General features: G+C 43.7%; 1 protein-coding gene across 1 annotated transcript in view; it reads right to left on the minus strand.

The window, feature by feature from the left end:
* Window positions 1-586: 586 nt before the first annotated feature.
* The window catches only part of lama4 (laminin, alpha 4), a 43,077-nt gene continuing 17,904 nt past the window's right edge, over window positions 587-25,759 (minus strand). Inside the window, exons 14-40 of the mRNA XM_080024449.1 lie at window positions 23,327-23,443; window positions 21,492-21,640; window positions 21,225-21,366; window positions 20,349-20,442; window positions 20,128-20,244; window positions 19,828-20,013; window positions 18,767-18,906; window positions 18,407-18,571; window positions 16,780-16,925; window positions 16,504-16,666; window positions 15,804-15,937; window positions 14,617-14,788; window positions 13,150-13,281; window positions 12,190-12,332; window positions 11,712-11,841; window positions 11,095-11,232; window positions 10,136-10,269; window positions 9,326-9,502; window positions 8,861-8,996; window positions 8,146-8,342; window positions 7,314-7,503; window positions 5,502-5,657; window positions 3,927-4,077; window positions 3,199-3,329; window positions 2,094-2,187; window positions 1,879-1,998; window positions 587-1,278 (exon numbers count right to left, since the gene is read on the minus strand). Coding sequence (XP_079880575.1) covers window positions 1,133-1,278; window positions 1,879-1,998; window positions 2,094-2,187; window positions 3,199-3,329; window positions 3,927-4,077; window positions 5,502-5,657; window positions 7,314-7,503; window positions 8,146-8,342; window positions 8,861-8,996; window positions 9,326-9,502; window positions 10,136-10,269; window positions 11,095-11,232; window positions 11,712-11,841; window positions 12,190-12,332; window positions 13,150-13,281; window positions 14,617-14,788; window positions 15,804-15,937; window positions 16,504-16,666; window positions 16,780-16,925; window positions 18,407-18,571; window positions 18,767-18,906; window positions 19,828-20,013; window positions 20,128-20,244; window positions 20,349-20,442; window positions 21,225-21,366; window positions 21,492-21,640; window positions 23,327-23,443 — 3,900 coding nt within the window. The 3' untranslated portion in view covers window positions 587-1,132. The remainder of the gene's footprint in view (window positions 1,279-1,878; window positions 1,999-2,093; window positions 2,188-3,198; window positions 3,330-3,926; window positions 4,078-5,501; window positions 5,658-7,313; window positions 7,504-8,145; window positions 8,343-8,860; window positions 8,997-9,325; window positions 9,503-10,135; window positions 10,270-11,094; window positions 11,233-11,711; window positions 11,842-12,189; window positions 12,333-13,149; window positions 13,282-14,616; window positions 14,789-15,803; window positions 15,938-16,503; window positions 16,667-16,779; window positions 16,926-18,406; window positions 18,572-18,766; window positions 18,907-19,827; window positions 20,014-20,127; window positions 20,245-20,348; window positions 20,443-21,224; window positions 21,367-21,491; window positions 21,641-23,326; window positions 23,444-25,759) is intronic.

Raw genomic sequence — 25,759 nt, forward strand, 5'->3', positions numbered from 1 at the left:
GTGAAAAACTGAAATCTCTCTCTGAAATGTGATTATGTTTTTGTGAAGTTAGTCATCTCATGGTGACCCACTGCAATGAATGGGCGTGTTTACAGTTGGAATTAAACACGCCCTGTCAGGACACATGAGAGGAGTGGTAAATTCCAGCTGATTGGCAGCTGGCTGGGAGCCCCCTGGTGGTCGGCTGGAAACTGGCCGGAAGCTGGTTGCTATTCTGCTGTCAACCGGCTGGAAGAGCCCTCTTCAAGTGGTTCCTACTCTATGTATTAATATTTGCATACTAGACTTTGGCAGCTTATATGAGATGTAAATTTTATCTGTATATTTTATATCCTTGACAATTCTTGTTTTGCTTTTCCATATTATTTTTATACTTAACTTTTCTTTCTATTTTACTATTTTTTTTCCTCATGACTGTTAAGCTTCTTTTTTCTTCTTTTTTTGAATACTAACCAGACAAGCTTGCACCAATAATTTAAATGCACCTGGCAAAATAAGTCATTCTGATCATGATTCTGAAGATATAACTTGTATAAAAGGATAAAAAAAATGATCATCTCCTCCAAAGAATCAAGCCAAACGGTGAAAAATGTGATTTATTCATCAGGGGAAACAGAGGCAAAGTGCTGCCCGAGCGATGTTGGGCATCGGATCACACAGCTCGACATCAAACGTCTCTTTGAGATCGTCTCCGCCCGAGCCAGTGGGAGCGAGGTTTGTGAATACCTTATAACTGAAGAGAAAATACAGATTACTGACTCTTACTTGAACCTCAGTGAGGAGCCTGAACTTGATGGAAACTCAACAAAATCTTACAGCAGAAAGTTTTATTTTAAACTTCCGGATCAAAAGTGTTATTTTAACTTATCTTCACTTTTTTTTCAAAGGCATTCTAGAAATCTTGAATGGATTAAAATGTGTTTTTGCATGTCTGATTCTATTTTTTGTAAAAAAAAACAAATACAAACAAGACAACAAATGGAATTAAAAAAAGGACAAAGTCATCAGATTAAGGCGTTTTCTTGCTCTTGTTCTTGTTCTTGTTCTTGCTCTTGCGGTTCTCCTTCTTCCGTATGGAGGAGGAGAAGAAACATGATTTGGTCGTTGCCGCGGCGACGGGCGTGGCCCCGCGTTACGCCGCCGGACAGCTTCCGGCGCTGACCGCTCCGCTGACCACAGCAGCTTTGCTGAAGCTCACTGGGCCGTCGTTGATTCTCAGGTCCCTCATGCAGCCCACATAGGACTTCCTGGTCGCAAGGCCTTCTGGGAAGTGGGAGTCTGCGTGGGGGATTCATTAAATAATTAAATGAAAATACTCAATAATCCTGCACATCATAGGGGGGCCATGAGGGGGCCCCAGCGTTTATTTATGAAGGTCCAATAAAGGGATACTTCAGATACTTTGTTGGGAAATCCTCTTTTTGTTTATCTCCAGATTTTTCCTTTGATCAGACAAGAAGGATAAAACCAAGATCTTGATTTTAAGTTTTTTTAAGTTGCCATAAACACATATATTTAATATAATTTCGGGAACGGGAACGTTCATTTTTCAAAAATAATCAAATGATGCTAGACCTAAAATTGTTCTGAATGCAGCTGCATTTAACTATGATCTATATTTTATGTTTTTACTTTCACTCATCGTAGACATAAGATGTATTGTTTGAAAAAAAGTCAGTTTTTGAGACGCTGGAATGTGTATTTCCCTAATTTCCCAGGAGCTAGGCTAGCTGATCCCATCTGCAGCCATGCATTATGCTAACACAATTAGCGTGCAGCCCGTCGCTATCTCATTTGTGTACACCCAGGGATGAATTTGCTATCGACCCGCTAATAGTTGATCTGAAGCCCTGGCGTCACGCGGGCCCCTCCTCTCACCTGGGGCTCCACCAATGAACAGGAGCGTTTTGGTTTCCGTGGCGATGGGATTCAGAGGCCCCACCACGTGGTTGATCTCAGAGTCCACATTCAGCTGCACGACGTTGGCGTCTCTGATCACTGCAACGAGAGAGAGAGCGTCGCATGGAACCCTAAACGCCGTGGTTTTGTTCCGTTTCCTAATGGCTGTACTGGTGCTGTGCCAGGTTTATTACCAGTGATCCGGTGCCAGCTGCCAGTGCACAGACCCTGCTGTGGAGAGACCTGCGTGGAGAACTGACGGAGGCCGCTGTTCACCAGCACCACCACCTGCATGAGGATACATTTACAGTGTGTTATCTAGAAAATACACCAATACCGGATTCCTTGGGGAACCGGAGCTTGCCAGAACATTTTAACACTTTTTTTTTTAAATCTTAGATGAGTTAGAGAGAAGTAATTAAGTTATCATATTATAAATATTTAATGGTGTGATAAATGTGATATATCTTTATTGACAACTCATATTTCACAGTTTAAACAAAACACCAACTCAATTCAATACATATATACTGTATATATATATACTGCATATATACTGCATATATATATATATATACAGTAGATATATATAAAACATGTATGCAAATCATATCTTCTGCCAGGATTCACTGTCAAGGGAACAAACTTCTGTTTCTTTTGATTACTTTGCCAACACAGATTTCAATACATTTTGGAGCCATTTGGTTAATTTACTAGTATAATAATAGCAGTAATAAAATAACGAATGTATCATCTAATTAATCTTTAAACAATTCTTCATGATGTGACCAGCAGTGTTGGTCTCGTTACTCAAAAAGGAATATCATCACTTTACTTATCACTCCGGGCGAACAGTAATTTGTTACACTACTTGTTATGTCACTTTTCCGTTACACCCCACGAGATTGGGAGTTGGGTCCTTTCTCATCAAAAATCGGACTCTGCATGTGTGCCTCTGTATGAATGTACTCGTAGATTAGATAGATGGCGGCTATTTTATTTGACTCCGTTTCCTTATGGAACGAAACTACAACCGTGCATTATGAGGACACTTTCTCATTCACCCCACCCCCTAGACAGTTTGCCTAGACTGACTCATTGATTATTAACAACGTTTGCCCCGCGCCGCGCGTGTGGGTTGACGACCGAGCCGAACCCAAGCAGCTTTTTGTTTGCCGATCACGCTTTAGCACACGGAGAAGACACAGGTAGCGTCAGTACAACTTAATTTGCCTTTTACAACCAGTACCTGTTTGTTTTTCTTCAACACTGTCGACCAACTATTATTATTCAACTCACGGCTCCCTGGTGCATGTACATGGTGAGGGAATCGTCCTCTGCAGCCTGCACGTGCAGTAGCACCCCGGACGCCACACGGGGGCGCACCTCCACCAACAGCTGGAACCTCTGGCCCAGGGAGTAGGAGTCATCTGAGGGAGGAGGAGAAAGAGGATGAAGATGAAGCAGGTCCCGGGGTGTCAAATGCATGACGTGTATGAAGTTACAAGGTCATGGAAAAAAAAAAGATTTGCACTTGCATTTTATCTTTTATTGAGTCCACGCTAACGTTAGAGACTAGAAACAGGAAGTCGCTTCCCACTGGCAACCTGCTGTAGCAAAAGTGAGGCTCTGGATGTACTGCGGTGTAAAATTTCGTTTGGAATAAAACGTGATTTACCTTGTTCAAATCATGTAAAGAAAATACACTAAGACACGTGTCACTATAATATGAAAATTTTACATTTTTTAAGTCTTAAACCTTTGCCCCATTGGACTAAATTGAAGCAGAGCGAGAAGCTGCACAGAGTGCTATATCGTAAAGTAGTAAAGCGTTTGTGAGGTTGGGCTATGAACTGTTCTAAATGATGGAAAACAGCATTTAAAAAAGGCCTGGGTCGAAAAAGAGCGAACCTGTCGTTTAAGAGGATGTGACATCATTTAAGAACCTTTGTTTGTCACCTGCTTACAGTCAGTTTTGAAAACAAATGAAACCGGGCAACGTCTCAGTTTTAGGGGTCGTGCGTTACCGAGGGCGACGTATCCTCCCTCCTCGGAAAAGTAGGTCCCCGGCTCGGAGGGCCCCTGGAAGCACGGCGTCACCCCGAACGTCCGGCTGACGGAGGGGAACCCGCGCCCGTCCAGCTGCAGGTTCCTCAGGCAGCCGGAGAAGGAGCTTCCCTGCGAGGGGAAGAGGGGCGATGGGGAAGCGAATCATGGTAAAAAAAAAATATATATATATATATAGGGTTCACAGCTTTTTATTGTTTTCCTCAAGCAGAGAACTGTGGCGGTTTGACGAAGCCGTCAGAACTTTCTGACGTTTGAAAAAATGAAAAAAAAAAAAAGCAGCTTTTCTGGAACACATGATGCACGACATCACACAGAGCAGACTGAGGCAGAGGATATTAATAGTAGAGGATGCTGGAGAGGGGAAGTCGGGGTCGCGGCGGTGACTTCCTGTTTCCCATCATTCCCTGGGAAAGGTCTTCTGTAGTGGGAGCACAAAGCTCCCTGACAGCGTGTGATGAATGGTGGAAACGATGCCATTGATTTGGCCGAGGGATGCTCTCCTGCACCTCTGACCTCGCTGGGACGGGTTCCCATGACCACCGTTGTACTTCTCCTTGTGTTTGCACTTTTCTAACGCCCGTTTGCCGGCGCCCAGCGGAGGTCCGTACCTGAATGTCTGAACCTGGGCTTATAAATGACAGAATGTAGATCGATTTTGTTTTCCTGTTCCAACGCCGCAGCCCTGTTGTTGAACGTTTCCACGCCCAATTTGTCTGCGTCTCAGGCGTGATGCACCTGAACATTCCTCTGCACTGAACTGGAGCGTATCCCCACTCTGAGGCTGATTTCCAATCATCTCTCGATGGATTGCTATGGTTTTTTTTTTTGGATTAGATCATATTTTTAGTTTTCGATTTTTCATCCTTAATTATTATTATTATTATGCATGTCTGGCACAGGACGATCACCTGTTACATTTTACCAGGAAGTGAAGTTAGTGTTCACCTATTTTATTCTTATTTATACAGTTTTTGTGATGTGTTGTTTTTATCTGCTTTTGGTTAGTGTTAGGCTATGGGTATGAATTTATTGCTTTATGGTTTTTAGGGCCTGTTGGTACAGAACTTTGTTTATTGGTTTTGAAGGATATTAAATAAAGTTATAATTATTATTATTATTATTATTATTATTATTATTATTATTATTATTATATTATTGTTATCATAATGGTAATAATTCTAAAGGTTATTAGTAATTTATATTAATAATGCATATTAATATTACTGTTACTACTATAAAGGCTTTTAGCACAGTTATAATAATAATAATAATAATAATAATAATAATAACAATTATTATTATTATTATTATTATTATTATTAAGATTATTATTATTATTATTATTATCATTAACATCGTTATTATAATGGTAATATTATATTTATATTCATCATCATTCATCATATATTAAAAAAAATATATTGTTATAATAATAACAATAATTATTATTATTATTGTGATATTATATGAAACTACTGTGTTTTAACCTTTCCCTGTATATTGTGAACCCCGCTCCTCTCCTCGTCTTCTACCTGAACGTTGCTCTGGGCTCGTCCCGGAGGAACTCCTCCCACGTAGATGGGACTCCTGACCCTCCACGAGACCTTTCCCCCCGGGGCTCCATCCTCCAGCACCGTCAGTCCATCGATTATTAATCTGCCCGTGCTGCCGTCACGGATTAATATGACCTGCAGAAGCACAAGGCAGGAGGTGGTGAAACGGTGATGAACACATGTCGTGCAGAGTTTAACACGAGGCCTCCGTCTCATATAGATTTTATTCTCTTTAGGGATGAATTCATCTGTTCACTGTTTTCTTTTCTCATGGCTTCTGGCTAGAATGAACAATGTTTACATCTTAAAACACTTGTGTAGATGTCCGTTAGTTATTTAGAACAAAGCCTGGTGTATATTACTGTAAGTAATGTCTTGTTTAATCTGTACTGGAATATTCTGTGCAGCTGCTGATTTTCCTCGAGGGGTTTTCATCCCTGACACCACCTCTCCATCCTAATCTACCTAATGAGATCCATACCTCCTAATCCCATGACCTCTAATGTAATCCGATATCCAAATTCAAACTATGCTCGCGTAATCCAGAGTGACCTAGTCTCATACAACTCTAATCTGGCCTAATCCAACAAAATCCATTTGAACCTAATCCATTTTTACTCTCGTGGCATCCAATATAGTCCAAACTACACAGATAATATTATTATTAATAATAATAATAATAATAATAATAATAATAATAATTATAATAATAATAATTATTATTATTATTATTATTATCATTATTATCATTATTAGTAGCAATAATAATAATAATAATAATCATAATCATAATCATAATAACAATAACAATAAAGATAATAATCATAATCATAATCATCATCATCATAATAATTTATTTGTATTGTTCCTTTCAGACACAACAACAACAACAACAACAACAAGTTGCTTCACATTGATAGAATAATTAAATAGCACGAACAACACTAATCTCTTCAGGGCTGCACAATAACTTATTTCCTGTCACTGCTGTTTTGTAATGAAATGATGACAATGACATAATATAAGTAAGAAGACATACAGTAAGTTTCATGAAAGGTGAAGAACCTGTCAGGCTATGCGTGGCCGTAGCACACGATGACGCTCAATTTGGAAGTCAGAGCAGATAGGAAGGAATTCTCCCTGGCCTCAGCTTGGCGTCGGGGGTATGTGGCGTGGAGCGGGGATGGTCGGGTTGAGCAGCCACACCTGACCTGGGTCGAGGTGATTGGGATCAGGGTGGCTGCATACCTGTTGCTCGTTGGTGGGGCTAACGAGCAGCAGGTTAAAACCCCCATCCCCACCCTCACTCAGGACAGGAGCCCTGTCATGAGATGTTCCATCTGCTCCAGGCTCGTTCCACCGAGCCTCCTCTCTGCCATAAACTTGTGTTTACAACCCATCGTCTTCTCTGTCTCTGTGCCGGAGGGCCCCTGGAAACACCACTTGGGTGGCAGGAGAAACTGCCACATAGATATTGTGATATGAGTGGTGCTATATTCCCATGGGGGATGGTAGCTCAGGCGGTAGAGCTGGTGGTCTAGTGATCTAAAGGTTGCTGGTTGGATCCCAGGCTCCTCCTGCTAGCATGCTGTAGTGTCCTTGAGCAAGACACTTAACCCCTAATTGCTCCTGATGGCTGCGTCCGTCGGTGTTTGAACAATTGTAAGTCGCTTTGGATAAAAGCGTCTGATAAATGACTAAATGTAAATGTAAATTAAGCCCTTTCACGTTTCCCAGCTCTTATCACGGAACGTTCATTTGTTCATTTGTTCAGCCGCTCATCGGACTCACATCGTGCCAGGCGCCGTCGTTGTATCTCTCCCGACTCCTGACGGTGACGCGGTGCTCGGCCACGTTGAAGGCGTAGACCAGCTTCCCGCCGGCGAGGAACAGCGACAGGAAGTGGCTCTCCTGCTCGCCAGACACGTAGAGGACCAGGCCGAAGGACACCTGGGTCTTCAGGGACAGGGAGAAGTGCGACCTGGGGGTGGAGGAGGTGGAGGAGGAGGAGGAGGAGAAAGGCGGTCGGGCAGACAGAAAGCGACAGAGCAGCTTTTAAATAAGGTTTTGACCTCGGGGTTAGTCCCAGTGGAGGGACTTCTGCTCTGACTCTTTAACTCGAATATAAATAAACCAAGAAAACAGTGGTGAAGGTCAGTCCTCTAGACAACATTTGAAAAGTATTACACTTAAAAAAAAAAAACTTTTTAAAGTCATTTATATTGCTCGTTTTTGCTGTTGTCAAATTTATTTTTTCCGAATGTTATGGTTTCATTAAATTTCTCATCCATGATTTCTCAATCATTTTTGTATATTTTTATTTTTCCTGGTTATTTTGCTGATCATGTACAGGTAAACCCCCCCAAAAAGGCGTACGTCTAAAAATCTGCTATTGAATTGAATTACCAAAAGTAGTTGTTGAACGGGCACACTTTTATTTCCAAACCCTTTCATTTAAACGATCTTGTTGTTAATGAAGTCATATATGTACTTCAAAATAAAGTGAAATACAGATAATGAAACCAATCAAGCAAAGTGCAAATACCTCCAAAGTTGCACGTAAATGCAGCAGTTTAGTCAAAGTCCTGGATTTCTTTCCATCTGTACTCTCCACGTGTCTCACCTCTCAGAGAGGGATTCTGGGACGTCGGCGTACTCCTGGCGGCTGTGGGCGACGCCGCCATATTGGAAGGCCTGTCTGGCGGACCTGGGCCTGGAGGGCAGGTAGCAGCGGGGGGCGTCGACCTTCGGCGGCTGCGGGCCGTCATCGCTCCTCCCTCCCAGCAGGCCGAGCGGCGGGGCCGGCCGCTCCCTGCCCGCCTGAGAGACACACGGGTGGATGATGGGTTTTGGGGGGTTCTCCAGGGCAATGAGAGACGATGGAATACCCCGTTGTGACTGATCGACAGCCGCGATCGGCGGCCTGTTATCTCTGAATAACGACCACTGACGGTTAAAAAAAACACCTCTCCGCCTGCTTTCACACCCCTTGTATCACTCCGCCTACACTCTAACGCTAACGCAAGCAATTGGCGCCATCTTGTGGCGGTGCTCAGAAACTGCAGTGGAGGTCCCGAAGAGATCAATGCGTACATCAACATTGAACTTCATCCCACTCAGCGTGTCGCAGCTTTGACTGTGACTATTTTTCTGTGCATAAGCTCTTAAACTAAGCAAACCAATCATCGGTCATTATCGCCAAATAGCCTCCTTCCCCATCTCCCCCGCTGGGGTTATTTTGCCGCTAATGAGCGGCTGGCTGCACCTGAGGCTGCAGGGAAGCGTGGCGTGGCGTCCGGCCCCTCGCCAGGACACCCAGCCTGCTGTCTGCTTCTCACCTTCCTGGTCTGGTTGGTCTGTCTGTGCCTGGACGTCAGTGCGGCGGGGGGAGGCTCCACCATGCAGTCCTGCAGGGACGTCTGCACCTTCTCGGCGTAGCGCTGGAAGTCCTCCGCCTCGATGTCCCGGTCTTGTCTGACAAAGGCGGAGAGAGAGAAACTACGTGAACGGCCTCCACCCTCCTCCCTCCATGTGTCCGTCTCCTGAAGCGGTTTGCGATGCCGTTCTCCTCTTTTGTTTCACTTTGTGAATCGTGATATGGATACTTCGTTTGGAAGTTATCAACCCCTTTAAGTATTATTAAAAAAAAGAATGTAGACACAAATTAATTGAAATATTTGATTTCTGTATTAGACCGAATTTGTTCAATGAAATAAACACTGAAACGTTAGGGGGCCCCGGACCTCAGGTTGGGAACCACCGATCCGCCCGTTGATCCTAACAGCAGCATCCTATGGGATCACCTGTTGATGTAGGCGTAGCTGATGCAGCCGGTGAAGTTCTTCATGCTGCTCTTGGGAGATCCTCCGAAGTAGAAGCTCCTCAGCGTCGGGGAAGAGGAGGAGGAGGAGGAGGAGGAGGAGGAGGAGGACGGACGCTTCTTCTCGTGCTTGTCCTTGTCGTCCACCACCAGCTCGTACCTGAGACCCAGACCACAGCCAATCAGCTGGAGACTATCAATTCATCCATCTATCTGTCTATCTATCTATCTATCTATCTATCTATCTATCTATCTATCTATCTATCTATCCATCTATCTGTCTATCCATCTGTCTATCTATCTATCTGTCTATCTATCTATCTATCTATCTATCTATCTATCTATCTATCTATCTATCTGTCTATCTATCTATCTATCTATCTATCTATCTGTCTATCTATCTATCTATCTATCTATCTATCTATCTATCTATCTATCTATCTATCTATCTATCTATCTCTCATCCATCCATCTTTCATTAACCCTTCCTATCCAGATCTATCTCTCTCTCCCTCAACCGTAAAACTGTCATCCGTTCATCATCGTCTATCTTCCTCCCTCCATCCATCCATCTTGATCTATGAACCTCCTTCCCTCCTCCCATCTTTATCTATATCTATCTTCCTCCCCCCATCTCTCCATCCATCCCTCTATCCATGTACTTAACCAGGTATTAATGCAGTTTATGCAGTATGAAAAAATTTGAATAATGATAAATAAAACAATAAATAATATAACATTGGTGGAGTGTGTGTGTGTGTGTGCGTGTGTGTGTGCGTGTGTGTTCCCCTACTTCTGGTCGCTGATGGAGGCGACCAGGAAGTGCGTCCTGCCGTCGCTGTACTGCTTCTTGTGCGACTTGACTCGGGTTCCCCTGCAGTTCAGCACCACGGCCCCGTTCTCCAGGGAGATGCTGAACTCGTCGGGCTGGAGGCGACAGCGCGTTCACAGCGGAGGAAGGTCAGAAATTTAGATGCGCCGCAAAATAAAAACAACCCGAAACAGCCCCCCTCACATTTAAAGTGGATTCACAGGAACAATTTATTCCATTTTGACTTTCAGAATAACTCCTCACGATCGCTGCATCCTAAATGCGCTGCACCCCATCTCTATTTTCACAGGGTTCATTCTGGCATAACTAAATCATCAACTAAACTAAATGAAATTCAACGACTTTCAAGTACTTTTCCAGCACTATATATTTTTCTTTTTCAAGGATTCATGCAAAAGAAATATAATGACTTTTCAATGTGATCATTATTAAATAAAATATAATATAATCCTAGTCTGATTGTCTATTATTTATATTCATTTGTCTATTTTTAATCTCATTGGGTGTCATCAAGTGTCTATTTTTGGCATAAACTATGACTAAACCAGGAGAATTTCACAGGTTTTCAATGACCACGTTGGCTTTTCATGCACTTTTTTTCAAGCACTATTTTCAAGGTGTTCCAGTACTTCAATTTCTGTGGAACGAAATTCAAGCACTTCAAGCACCTCAGCGACCTGACAAGAACTTGCTCAGAATTTGTGCGTAAACCACACCACTTCCTGTGCAGTGGTATTACTTCCTGTCAGTGTGCAAGCCAGTACGCGGCCACGCCCCACTGTGTCGCGTCAATCGGAGCTTGGAAGAGTCAATTTCCAGTACAAGCACCAACTGAAATCGATTTAACCACAAAAAAAATAGTAGTAACACGCAGCTTTTAAGGTGGTATGAAAGGATTGGAGCGGACTGGTGCTGTTTACCCCCTGGGTGTGGTAGAAGAGGAGGCCGCTGGGCTGCAGCGTCCTGAAGTTCATGCCTCCCTCGAAGGAGTCGAAGGGGGAAATCTTGGCGGTGGATCCGAGGAAGCTCTGCCCGCTGAAGTACGCCTTATGGGACATCTGGACCATGACAAACACACACACACACACACACACACGCAAACAGGCTGCTCACTCATCTGCCCATTTCATCGTCTTATTGTTGATTATGTTACCTTTTCTTTTTATTTCCTTTGCTTCAAGCAGGAACCATTGGATCGACTTTTAAAAAATCTTCAATGTTAGTGAAGTTATCTTTGTTGTGTTAAACAAACATTTGTTTTTTTCAGTTTTCTCAACTTTTAAGAGGTTTAAGTATACATTGTCAGTTGACAAAACCTAAAAATATATAGGTTTAACAATTTAAAACATTTTTCTAAGTGTGTATGCAACAAATCACGCCAAATTGAAACTTCTCCCTATTCTATTTATTCCACACGTGTATGTGCAATATATTGAAGAAAATATATGATATGCCAGGATCCTTCAATCTGCGGACATAAAGATGCAATAACGATATATAACTTTGAATTAGTTTGTTTTCTGTGCAGCTCTTATACCAGTGACTCCTCGGGGCAGCCGCTGCTGATGCCGATGGTTCCCTGTTCCTCCAGGAGGTTGAAGTCCTTCTTCTGGAACTGGAAGCCCTTCACGCAGCCCTTCAGCCCCACCGCGGAGGACAGCTCCGGCCTGCAGGGGGCGACAGAGGGCTTAGCCTGGGCTCAAACATTTGGTTTTATACTGTATTACAATACTGTATTTCATTAGGTTTCAGCATTATTCGTGCATCATCGCGCCTTTGTCCAAAGCAACTTACGATAAGGGTTACAAAAGGTTATGATATAACCTTTTTGAAATCCTTATCGTAAATTAAGGTTAGGGTTATGGTCCCATTGGCCATGGAGGACACCCTAACCCCTAACCCTAACCCTATTCCTGATCCTGACCCTAACCCTAACCCTCACCCTAACCCCTAACCCTAACCCTAAACCGATATACATATAATATTATTATAGGTATATTGAGACCCACTCTGACCTGGAGCTGAGGACGTGGGACGGAGCGCCCCCTATGTAGATGTCTGAGAAGGGCAGCGCGGTTCTGGGATTTTCCATGGACTTGACGTGACTCTTGTCCACCAACAGAATGACCTTCTTGGACTGATGGTAGATCACTGACACCTTTTAAAAAACGACAGACGGACGCCGGAAAGACAGGAAGAGGGTGCACCAGGGGTAAGAGGATTCATTCAAGAGCTCAACTAAAAATGAGAAAAAGAGCTGGATCGGTCCATCCTGCGGAAGGGACGGCGCCATCCGGCGGATCGCCACGGAGACCGCTAATCTGGTTTCAAACATTCGTAAGACGGACATATTTAACGATGCTGAAACCATTAGATTGAAGTAACTGGATCAACTTTTTAAACATTACTTTAAATTATTCAACCTATATTTTTCAGGTATTCTCAGCTTAGATTGACACTTAAATCTCTTAATTTTAAATTGAGAACGCCATAAAAATAATGGTTTTGCACATTTTTTAAGACTTTTTTTTTTATGTTGATCGAATGACTAATTTTTTCCTGCTAAGTGTTCCTTGTATTTCCTCAGTATTAATCTGCATTTGTTTTATCTTAATTTTGTTAACTTTAGTTAACTTAATTTACATTACAACATATTAACATATTATCAACATATTAATCTTTATTAATCACGGGGGAAATTCATTAATACTATCTGTTTATTATTTATGAATATTATGACATTTCCTTTGAACACAAGACAATTCATAAAGAACTAACAGAATAAAATGCACAATTGAATATAGAATTATAAAATATTCAAGTTTTGTCATTTAAATAAAATGTTGTCATGAAATTTCAGGAATATTGGCGTAATCAACAAAAGGTCTCAGGCCACACTACACATCGGGCTTATAATGTTTGGAACCAGATCAGCGTTGCCCGGGGCAACGTGGCGTCGCGCATAGCGGTTGTACCTCGTGGTATCGGGCGTCGCTGATCTGTAGCTTTGGAATGCGGTTGTCCATGACGATCGGCCCGTTGCTGAATCCAAAGTCATACATCAGACGCAGGAAACCGTCCTTCAAATCCAGCAGGAAGAACTGATTCTGGAAAAAGTACAAAAGAGTTGCAACACATTTCAGCATGATCAGGACCTGAAGGGATATTCACTAAATTTGATGTAATACCGAGATGATTTAATATTCTTTAGTAGAGAAGGGGTGGTGTGGTGTGGGGATGGTGTGGTTTGAACAGCCACACCTGTCCTGGGTCTAGGTAATTGGGGCCCAGGATCAGTGTGGCTGTTCACCTGTTGCTCCTTGGTTGGTCTTACGAGCAACGGGTAAAACCCCCATCCCCACACTCACTCAGGATGGGAGCCCTTGTCATGACATGTGTCTATCTGCTCCAGGGCTTTGTCCTCCGACTACTACAATAATCTTGTGTTTTCTATCCTGTCTTCTGTGTCCCTTCCCCATGCCGAAGAGCCTCTGTTCAGGCGCCAGTGTGGCAGTTCCGCCTGCAACACGCCACCCAAGTGATATTTTCAGGGACCTCCGGCACAGAGACAAAGATGACAGGGTAGAAAACACAAGTTTATTGGAGAGAGTGGGCAAGATGGAACAAGCAGATAGACGGAGCAGATAGACACGTGCCATGACAAGTGCTCCTCTCCTGAGTGAGTGTGGGGATGGGGGTTTTACCTGTTGCTCGTTAGACCAACAGGTGAACAGCCACACTGATCCTGGGCCCCAAATACCTAGAACCAGGACAGGTGTGGCTGCTCAAACCACACCATCCCCACACCACAAAGGGGTTTAAAGGTGATTCTGGAACACAGTTGATGCAATTCAGATTCTGGAGCTTTGGTTGCAATGAGCACATTAAAAGGAAACTTCCACGCTCCTCTACCGTGGAAGAATGTTGTTTGTTGTTTAGATGAACTCCTCTAAAATACATTGCTAAAACCACTCCTATTTTTTTTTTGTGCATATTCTGATTGGTCTTAATTAGTCTCTCTAACGGTGTCTTTGATAGATGTCACATACTGAGACAAACAGATTAACATACATTTATGGATATTTCCACAATCTTCCTCCGGGGATGGATAAATTATTCATCAAAATTTTGTATTGAATCATGTCTTTTATACAATAAATTTGATTTAGGAACCATATCACATAACATTTCCATCAAGATAATAATGAAAATAGTGGATTCCCTCATCAGCTGATGCAGTTTGATATGGCTATGCTGTGGAACTTCCCTTTATTCCTATATTTGATCCAACTCGGGATAAACTGTGATGTTGGTTCAGTTTCTGTTCATTCTCTCCTAATCTCTCGATTTGTTAAATTTTAAGATTCCTAGAAAGGATCGCCTCCTTTTCTGTGTTTCTGTGTGTTCGGTTGAAACTGTGCCCCGAGAGAAGCCAATCTCACCCCGTTGACCATGAGGAGGAGGACGCCGTCGTTGGCCACGGTGCGCACAGCGATGTCGAACCTGGTGACCTGGCCGAACTTCCCCCTCCGCTCCATGTTGTTGATGAGGGCGAAGCCCGTCCCGTCGAACAGGTAGCTGGAGATGCGGCTCTGGGAGAACGCCAACTTGTACCTGAGAACAGAGGCGAGTTGGGCTCAGCTTGGGGTTTTAATCACACACCTTGAAAAATTCCCAAAACACAAGAAAGAAATAAACAAAATTATGAGGAAAAAAATATTGAATCGAGCAAAATAATTAGCCAGTTAGGTGACATTTCACAGGATAACATTTCCAGAAACAAGACAAGAAATCTTGTGATAGAAATAATCTGAAATGTTTAATCATCGTAGTCTTTAAAAACAGTCCACAAAATATTTTGTACTTGAAAAGAAAGAAAATAAAATATAGTCTGTACTTATAAATGCTTTAAAAGTTTAGTTACACTGAGTTAAAGTAACTTATAAATGCTTCTGAAGTGAAGTTACATTGAGTTAAAGTTACTTATAAATGCTTATAAAGTTAAGGAAATTGAGTTAAAGTTACTTATAAAGGCTGATAAAGTTGAGTTACATCGAGTTAAAGTTACTTATAAATGCTTATTTAGTTAAGTTACACTGAGTTAAAGTTAGTATATTGAGCTAAAGTTACTTAGAAATGCTTAAAAAGTTATGTAAATTTAGTAAAAGTTACTTAAAAATGCCTATAAAGTTAAGAAAATTTAGCTAAAGTTACTTATAAATGCTTACAAAGTTAAGTAACTTGAGCTGAAGTTACTTAGAAATGCTGTAAAAGTGTGCTTAGTAACTGATTCCACTGAAATACATCAATACAAGTAACGTCAAATTGTTATAACCAACCAACAGTTTAGACACATTTTCTCAAAGCAAGATAAATAAACTTAAATACAGAGGTGGACATTTTTGGTTCAGAACGTGAAATGTATTTCATTTTTAAACAATTTAGCAAAAAAGAACAAAAAATCCCCACTGTTTTTGACAGTTTTTCGGGCTCGTTAGGATTTGTTTTTGCATTTCATGTCCATAGGTTTTAATTGACACGCTATGGACGATTTGACCATTTGACGAGGTCGTTCCCCCCCGTTCCTGAACCACACGAACGAGGTGGAGATATAAGGTGAAACAGGAACCTGGGGCAGGGGTTGGAAGCCTCCACGTCCATGTTGTGCGTCTCCTTGAAGTTGTACAGACTGATGACGTCGTTGTTCAGCGAGGCCAACTCCACGCAGCCGACAAACGGAGCCAGGCTGAGCGGCGGGGGGAGCTGGGATGGAGCCACAACAAAACATACATTACAGCATATGATACGGAGGCAGGGGGTGGCACAGATAAAAGCGAGAAATAAAAAAGTTAAAGAAATGGAAGTGACTGCACCCCGGTGACGCTGACCTCAGTTAAAAAGTAAAAACAAGAATGTACTGTAAGCAATACTTACAAAAATTACACATTTTTAACAACAATTCGACGAAATGTATAAAATTTGTGGTAAAGTGAGCAGAGTTAGCTGAAGTGAATGTGCAACGTGAACGTAAAAGTTAAAATAGATGTAGTAACTTCAAAAGTCACTGGGGTCTGTGCGTCCCTTGAAGGGAATATGCATTTCAATACACGTTCATGCAAGTTCATCAAAACCTATTTGAGGAGAAAAACGACATTTTGATTAGATGTCGAGAATGAAGATTGAAGCTCCTCGTGTTCGGACCTGAATCCTGACGGTGCTTTGAATCGGCCGCTCGCTTTTAGGCGTCTGTCTTTGACATTAATCGCCATTGAGATCTTAGCGGACCCCGTCCGGTACATCCATTGGGTGCGAACCGTGCCTGGCGTTACCTTAACCCCGGGGGGGACGCCGCCAACGAAGAAGACGATGTCTTCGGGGTCGATGTCAAACAGCGAGTCACTGCCCAAGGCCTCGCCTTTCTGGATGAACTTCTGCTCGTCCGTGGTCGTCTGGCTGGGGACGGTGAGGAAGACCTTCCCGTGTCGGCCGAGCCTGCCCGAGGAAGCACCGCGCCGTTACCACCCACCAACCGCAACTCGGAGCCTCCCCAGCCAGGTTCCAGCCATTTTGTTCTGAATGGACCTTTGTCAAGTTTGTCTCAGTACCTCTCCACCTTGATGTAGTTGAACACCGGGGGCCACTGGCTGACCGGCTTGGTGCTCAGGGGGATCTCCACGTCCTCGCCCCCCAGGTTGTAGACGTACACCAGGTTGTCGTTCTTGATGGCCAGCCCCACGTAGTCCTTGCTGCCCTGCAGGTACAAGCAACACAGAACGAGATGACTCGGTTCTTCCATGAAGGTCGTGTTACCTTTGATGTGCTTATACCGAAATAAACACTGATTATCGTTATTAAAAGTAAGTGATGATACTTTTAATTCAATCTGCTTTCTACACTATCAGTTACAGAGACATCATTAGCTACAGTGCAGGAGAACCTGGAACATTGGTGGTCGCTCAGGTGTCAGTTGGTTTAACTTTGACTTCCGTGCAAATCACCTAAATTTGACCTTTGCCCTCGCCCATTTGTTTTAAGATCTGCAGCTGCAGAACTCACAGCGGCTGCTGCTGCGGTAACTTTCTCCCCGATGCTATTTTCCACCAGTATAAACAGACGCCCAGTATAGTCACCATATCATCTTGTGATTGACATATTATAACGACATATTTCACCTCAAAATGCTCATCACATGTAGCTTAACCACTCCATATATTGCTATGAAAAACATACCAGTCAGGCTTTGGGTTTTTTGCTGAAGTGCCGAATAGGCGTACACAGCGTTCGCTGCATAGATTCCAGTGGGATGGAAATCTCCAGGGTGAAGTGGCATTGAGGGGACCAGAGGGCCCACAGTGGGTGGTGTTACGCTCGGTGGCCTTGTGAGTTGAGGGTAATGGCATTTATGCAAACGAGCCCTGGCTCGGAGGAGCACACACGCTCTATTGTCGACGCGTCTCCTGGAGACCACTCTGAGAAAGGACCTTGTTTTGAAAAGGGATCAAAAAAACAACCCATTCATCTCCAAGCGGCTCCTTCGTTCCCTTTCATCCCTCCTTCTGTCCTCCTCTGTGTGTTCACTTTCTACAGCAGACGTGGGCTGCCAACCCACAATGCACCTCCCTGACCTGCTGTAATTTCTTGAATACATAAATAATAATATATTATTATTATCCATAATCAGAATCTGTTTATGGTGCCAAATACATTTTGACCTACACAATGTCATGGTAAAGATTCTAATAATAATAATAATAATATTCATGATTATTTCTATATTATTATTATTATTATTATTATTATTATTATTATTATTATTATTATTATTATTAGTTTATTTATTATTATTATTATTATTATTATTATTATTATTATTATTATTATTATTATTATTATTATATTTAAGTATAGCTATAGTTTAATGATGACAATATGGCATTGACTGCTATTGTGTTTAGGAAGGTACTTGTATATTTATTATTATTATTATATTATGGAGTCCGAGCACACATCAAATTTGCTTCCGAATTCTGAGCTAGAAGGAAGAAAGGGAGTGCAGGTCGAGAGACGAGGGGTCCAAGCCAACTATGCAATGTAGACGCCCATGAATATGTCTGGAAATGAATGGAAGGAAGTGAAATATCCAACTAATGAAAAATGAGTGGTATTAGTGGGTCTTCAGGGGAACATTTTGAGAATCCAAAATGGAGGAGCTGGGATCTCCCCTTCCCTTACATGTTTGTCTCCCAGGTACAGGACGAAGCGATCCTCGATGGGGTCTTTGTCAGGGTCCACCCTGATGAACAGGCTGATGGAGGTCACCGTCTTCAGCTCCTCCAGGTTGGTGTGCGGATGGACTTCCACGGACGAGTTGCCGTCGAATTTCATGGACACTTGAACCTGTATCGGGGGAAATGTTGTGATAATACAACACAAAAAACCTTATCTTAGAGGATAAGATTAACATTCATGCGTCGGTATCATTAAATAAAGAGCAGGAAACGCGGTTATAGGAAGTCAGAACTAAAGTTTCTGCATAACAGACTGAAAAGATGATATTTGTTTTTTTGAGAAGATTTCCGCTGTTCCTCGGACCTTCTTGGCCACGCTCCGGGCCTGAGCGATCAGCTCCCTGATCCTCATGATGTTGGTGGTGACGTTGTTGACGGGCTTCTTCTCCTCCACCACCTTCAGCTTGTCCAGCAGCTCGGGCACCAGGAGGTTCAGGTTGTCCACTGAAAGCCAGAAAGAAGCGTGAGAGGAGGGTGTTGAGGGATAGAAAACAGTGTGAGGAAGGGGAGAGAACCATGATGGGATGTCCAAAGGACTCTAGAGGGTGTCATCAATGGTTCAAAAAAAGCATCCGAATTCACCTTTTTTTATGTAAAGTACATGAGGTTTGGGATAAATTCCAGAAGTCAAATTACAAAATATTTTTAACTATTTTTTAACATTTTCAATGTTCTCTAGTCATTTCAGTTTGCCTTATCTATGATGATCTAATCTAGTGTAATATAAACTAATGTAATCTAACATAACCTAACAAAACTAACCCAGACCATCTCATCTACTCTAATCTTCTAATCCAATTTAATGTAATTTAATGTTACATGTTTACATGTAATGTAAACCAATATAATATAATATAATATAATATAATATAATATAATATAATATAATATAATATAATAAATATAATAAATATAATATAATATAATATAATATAATATAATATAATATAATATAATATAACATTATAAAATAATGTAATATAATATAATATACCAGTAATACACCAACAATATAATATAATATAATATAATAGAATAGAAAAGAATATAATATAATATAATATAATATAATATAATATAATATAATATAATATAATATAATATACCAGTAATATACCAATAATAAAATATAATATAATATAATATAATATAATATAATATAATATAATATAATATAATATAATATACCACTAATATAATATACCACTAATATAATATAACTTAGTCTAGCCTTACATAACCCAACCAAACCTAACAAAACCCAATTTAACCCAACAAGAAACAGTATTCTTTTCCTTCTTCTAACCTAATCATAATCAAAAAACATCATCTCCGTGACATGAAGTGTGTGGCACATTCCGCTACCTGCTTCCCCCGCTGAGAAGACGACCCGCTCGTAGTCGGCGGTGGAGTAGGCCTTGTTCCTCATGTTGGTGGCCCACTGCTCCACCTTGGAGCTGATGGGGGTGATCGTCTGCAGGACCTCCGCCGAGCGGTTCAGCGTTCCCTCCGCCACCTCCCGGGCGAACTCCAGACGCTTGGACGTCTTGTCTGCCGGGCGGAGACAGCACATCTCATTTGGGTTCTCTGAGCTGAGCACCGCCCGCCTCACGAGCCCAGCGGGGCAGCGCCACGCCCACCTGGGGGAATCATGCGGTTTCCTACCTCTCTGGATGCCACCCATATCCTGCACCACCTCCGCCAGCGTTTTGCTGTTTTGATCCATGATTTCTTTGGTCTCCTCGATGTACTTGAGCTTGTCCGCCACCTCGCTCACCACCTCTGCCGGAGACAACAGCACCGCGTCATTACCCAGAAGAAGGTCCGTCCACGTTGGACGGGTCGTGACTCATCGCGGGGAATGCGTTCCGTTTCCTGTTGTTTACCGGACTGTTCCGAATGCAGCGAAACCGATTCCTTGAAGACGTTGTCGCTCCGCGTCACCAGGAGGTCCAGCTGGGCGTTGATCCCCGAGGCAGCCTGCCGAAAAACAGACGGAAAACAGCCGAGTCAGCCCAGGCACCCTCTCCCCACACGGCGTAATGACACCTTGAGCTCGTTTCGCTTGCGTTGCCATTATTTTAATGCGCAGATGGTTTGGATGGAGTCTAACCATCAAATCAAGGCTGGTGGAGGATTCTTTCGGCCTGTTGTTTGGAGATCACAACTTAATTATGTGTTTATCTTGAGGAATCAAACTGTTTTCTCATGATCAACGCTGCCTCTTTAAGGGAAAAAATATATATATATACTGTATATATATATATATTGGAAGTGGTTATATTTATACATAACCCTCCACGGCCGATCTCGCCTTCCATCATTTCCCCCGTTTATCTGTGAAATACAAAATCTGGTTGCGTTTTGTATTGACATCCCTCAGATTAAAAGGGAGTATCATGCTACAAGGTAATAAAGGAGATTTTGGGCCCAAGTTCCCTCTTCCGACGACACTGAGCAAAAAACCCCAAATTTTCTGCTGGTTCTCGAGGTTGTCGTGCCACTGGGCCGGCCCGTAGCATAAGCAGTCTATGCGGTTGTTTGGGGACACGTGATCAGTGTAGGGGCCACACCATGACGTCTCTGCTTCGCCAAGAAAAAGACAAAACTTTGTTTTTATTTGACATCATGTGTTGACATCATGTGTTTTACGTTCCTCAGTTTCCGAGTTTCGCAAGATGGCCTGCGGCGCCGCTGCTCCCCACACGCTAAGGGAACAAAACTCTCCCCATGATATGTGGACGTGAGCCGCTGCTACGTACGTCCTCGGCGCTCTGGGATGAGTTGAGGCTGGTCAGGGACGTGATGTTGGCGTCCGCCACGTACTTCACGATGTTGTTGTAAACGTTGGCGGCGCTTATGGCTTTCTGCACGAAGCCGTTGGCGTCGCTGCGCTTCAGGTCCCTGGGCAGGGGGGAGAATCAACAGCGCACGTCAGGTCGCCCGGCGGCGTTCGGGTTTCGGGGCCCGGACGGCGTTATTTCAATCAGGTTAGAGGGGTTAGACGGATCGGGGAGGCGGCGTCTCACTCCTCCAGCTCCTCCGCCCGCTCCTCCAGCCCGCGGGCGTGGTCGTCGGCACTCTGCACCAGGTCCCTGTCGGCCATCGACAGGCGCTCCGTCTTCTCCGTCAGCTTGGCGGCGGCGCCGTCGATGGCGGCGTGGAACTCGGTCACGTTCTGAGGACGCACGCACACGCACGCACGCACACACACGTGAGCACAGAGTTCGATTTATAAGGGACACATAGAGACACACACACGCTGCCTTGATACTTATGAGGACATTGACCTTGTGAGGACATCACTAAGCTCTACGTTCCTGAAATGAGAATCCTGATTTCATGAGCACCTGTAACGCCTCATCGAAGCCAAACCAGGTCGTTTGGAGTCAGACGATGTCGCATCCTGTGCACACACAGGAACAGGAAGTTGTCTGTGATGCTTATCCTGCAGCACAGACAGTCCTGAAATAAGTATTCTCCTTGTGTGAGCACAGGCAGCGTCCCTGACAAAGTAGAGCGGGCGGTTTGTAATCGGACTATACCTGCGACACACACAGACACACACGTACACACACGCACACACTCACAGACACACACACACACACACACACACACACACACACACACACACACAGACACACACGTACACACACACACACACACACACACACACACACACACACACACACACACACAGACACACAGACACAGACATGCACACACGCACGCACACACACACACGCACGCACGCACACACACGCACGCACACACATGCAAATGCACACACAAACATACACACACACACATGCGCACGCCGCACGCAAACACACAGGCACGCGGGCACACACACACACACACACACACACACACACACACACACACACACTCTAACATGGTTATCTGGAGGTGATTGTGTTTCCCCGGAGTGTAACTCAATAAAAATCCGCCTTCGCAGGCGTTTGAGATGAGCGCTTATCCACTCCCCAGCAATCCAACAAATTGCTCCCAAATCCAATCGCCCGGCACTGGAGCGCCGCCGGCCGGGGCCCGGGGTCTCGGCGAGGACGTCAGACGTGCTGCGGAGCGGAACCCTGGAACCTGGCATTAGAACACGTTGAGGCTCGTTGGTGGAGCCCCGGAGAAAACCTAATCACGGGTCGTCAGCGCTTTTCCTTCTCCTTCCGCTGATGGTGCTTCCATTAAAGTAATGATTCAAAGCCTCCACCCTCATAACCACTCTGTTTAACGTGATCGATGGAAACCTCCGCTTTTATAGTTATTTTTCCATCGTCAAGGTTTTCGTGGATTCCACTTCGTGTTCACGTCACACTATTGGTTCCTGCTGTGATCAGAGTCTTTATGAATCGTTAACCTAACTTTAAAGGATAATTACACCGCAACACAACATAAAATACTTTTTATTTCATAAGTTGTTGTATTGGACCCGATTTTTTAGGTCTTTTTCATTTGTGTCTTTAATTTCTACTTTTTTTTGGTTATATTTGTTGTTTATCATTGGGTTTAGTGTACGTTGCTGTATCTTTATTGTGTATAGTTTACTTATGGTTTGCTGTAAATGTTCCACATATCGCTCTTTTATATATCAAATCCCTTCTTTTAATTTATTGCTTCATTATTATTTTCTGATAACTCCTGCAATCTCTACAACAGATTTGCGCCAAGAGTGAGAAGCGCAGAGGTCCATGTGTGGATGAACGACCACCACCATCAGCGTAGACGCATGGCGTTCCAAGGCTGGGAGCGAGTACGTCGTGATGTAAACTCAATTCAGCCTCAGTCTCAGTCTGGAGACACATTTAGCTTCTGCACGGATTCCGCCGTCGTTCCTCTCAGGCCTCACCTGCACGATGGCCTCCAGCTCGGCCAGAGTGGCGGTGGCGTCGGAGAGCAGTTCACCAGAGATCACCAGGGTGCCGTTGACGGAGGCGTGGTCCTCAGACAGCCTCAGCTGGCCGGCCTGCAGGGGGAGGGGCACGTTCAGCGTTCGTCCATGAAAGAACCAAGAATAAGGATTTAAATTCCATCTTGAAGCTGAAAACGTTTGTGTTACAATATCTTTGATTGGGGCGGACGATGACGACAGGTTGATGCAGAGTTTGAACAGAGGGATAACGGATTCATAAATAACATCACAGATATAAAGTTCTATTTTGGTGTCATTAGAGAAAAATAATATTTATATAAAACATTTTGTCTCCTTTTGAGACGTCTCGTCTAAATTCTTCTATGGTATTATTATTGTTATAATAATAATTATTCTCATTATTATTATTATTATTCTCAGTTCTCGAACATTGCACAGAAAAATTGCACAATGTACAAATATATATATATATATATATATATATATATATATATATATATATATATATATATATATTTTAATTTTACTCTTATTTTAATTTTATATTCTAAGTTTTATTTATTTTTTCTATTCGGTTGGTACTATGAAGTTTGCAAAAAAACTAACATTTCACCACATGATATACAGTGCAATACGTATGTAAGGAATGAGGAAGACATCATTTAACAACGTCCTATGTGTCAAAAAAGCAGAAAATGAAATAATTTCTCTCGTATCTGATATTTCTTTGTGATTTAAATGGTAAATGGACTTTTCTAGTCTTGCGAACCCTCAAAGCTCTTCACCGAACATGTCTCACATTCATCCATTCACACGTGGATGGCGGTGGCAGCCGTGCAAGGCGCACACCTGCCCAACAGGAGCGGTTTGGGGTTCAGCGTCCAATTGATCTTTTCACACAGAGACCCGATTAAAAGTCTCAAAAAGTACAGCAGGGCTGGCAACGCAGTACAAGTCGGTTTATTGTAGTACTGCTTACCCAAATATATGACCGTATAATATCCATGTACGTGCTCAGTGCTGTGAAGAATACAACCCAGACCGATATCCAGGTCTGACAATAACGATTGCCCCGTTGCCCCGATTTGGGCGATTGTCAGCAACCATGTGCAGTCCGGTTGCCCGGTTGCCAACCACTTCCCATGTGTTGAAAAAGAAGAAGAAAGGAAGCGCAGTGAAACCTCCACCGAGGAAAACACAGGAGGCATCACTGATTTGTTGATCCAAATTTGGCAACCATGCTGTGAGTTTTGGCAACCGACAGCTGATGTTCGTCTGCAAAATTGGCAGCCACTTCTAAAAGGTCTTGTCCTGCCTTCCACGTATCGGGGCGTTTTCACCTGTTTTTCAAGGCCTGAAATCGTCTGTCTGACGTTTCCAAAAACAAGTGAACGGAAACGTTGAAACTCCCCCCCGGGCTCATAACAAACAGGCCGTACGGGGATGACAGATATCAAGAACTTTATTATTACTGCCCCCGGTAAACCCGCCAGCGTGTGAGCCCGGGAGCAGAGGAAGAGCCTGGGATTATTTGGGCTGCTCTGTTTGGACAGGGCCTCATTCAGGGCTTCGATTTACAGGACGAGGCCTGATCAGGCTGATAACACACACCCCGCCCACCGCTCCCAGCTTGAGGGGGACAGCACACACACAGCACGGGGAGGGAAAGCCAGCATCACACACACACACACATGTGTACGTGTGTTTGCGTGCATGTGTGCGTGTGTGCGTATGTGTGTGTGTGTGTGTGTGTGTGCGTGTGAGTCTCGGGGAGTCAGATCCTCGTCACAGTTGCCTTCACTTCTGCCACCCAATCGACCTCCGTGACCTTGGGATAAGACGTTCTCCTCCCGGTGCTGTATCGCAGCGCAGTGTGTGCTGGATGTTTGCAGTGGGAACGTCAGGCGGGCGCACACACACATTCCTTCAGCCCCAAGGCCTCCCCGCAATCCCAGACGCCCACATCTGGCTCCGTCCGTGTGTGTGTGTGTGTGTGTGTGTGTGTGTGTGTGCGTGCGACTTCTGACCCCTTTTTAAACTCTCCGGCCGGCGCCGGGAACACGGAGCAGACCTCCCCCCTCGGGCTCATGGGAAAAATCAGCACGGCCACATGCTGGGAAGGGGGAATGCAGGGAGGACTTCCTGCACCGTATAAAGGGAGGAAGTCCTCCCCACCCCGTCACCACGGCCTGCTCCGGAGTCAGGCTTGTTCTAAGATATCGAGCCTCCATGAAATGTGTGGACCTTGTGTGTGTGTGTGTGTGTGTGTGTGTGTGTGTGTTTGTGTCATTTTAAGCAGGAAAATACGGAACCCGCCGTGTATTTGTCATGGAAGCAGCGTGTTGTTCTTCAGCCGGGGGTGGTTGTATGTGTCGAGGCCGCCCTGCCCTCACCGCCTTGCTGGTTCAC

The sequence above is a fragment of the Zeus faber genome (assembly GCF_960531495.2).
Source record: "Zeus faber genome assembly, chromosome: 2".
In the NCBI taxonomy this organism is placed as follows: domain Eukaryota; kingdom Metazoa; phylum Chordata; class Actinopteri; order Zeiformes; family Zeidae; genus Zeus; species Zeus faber.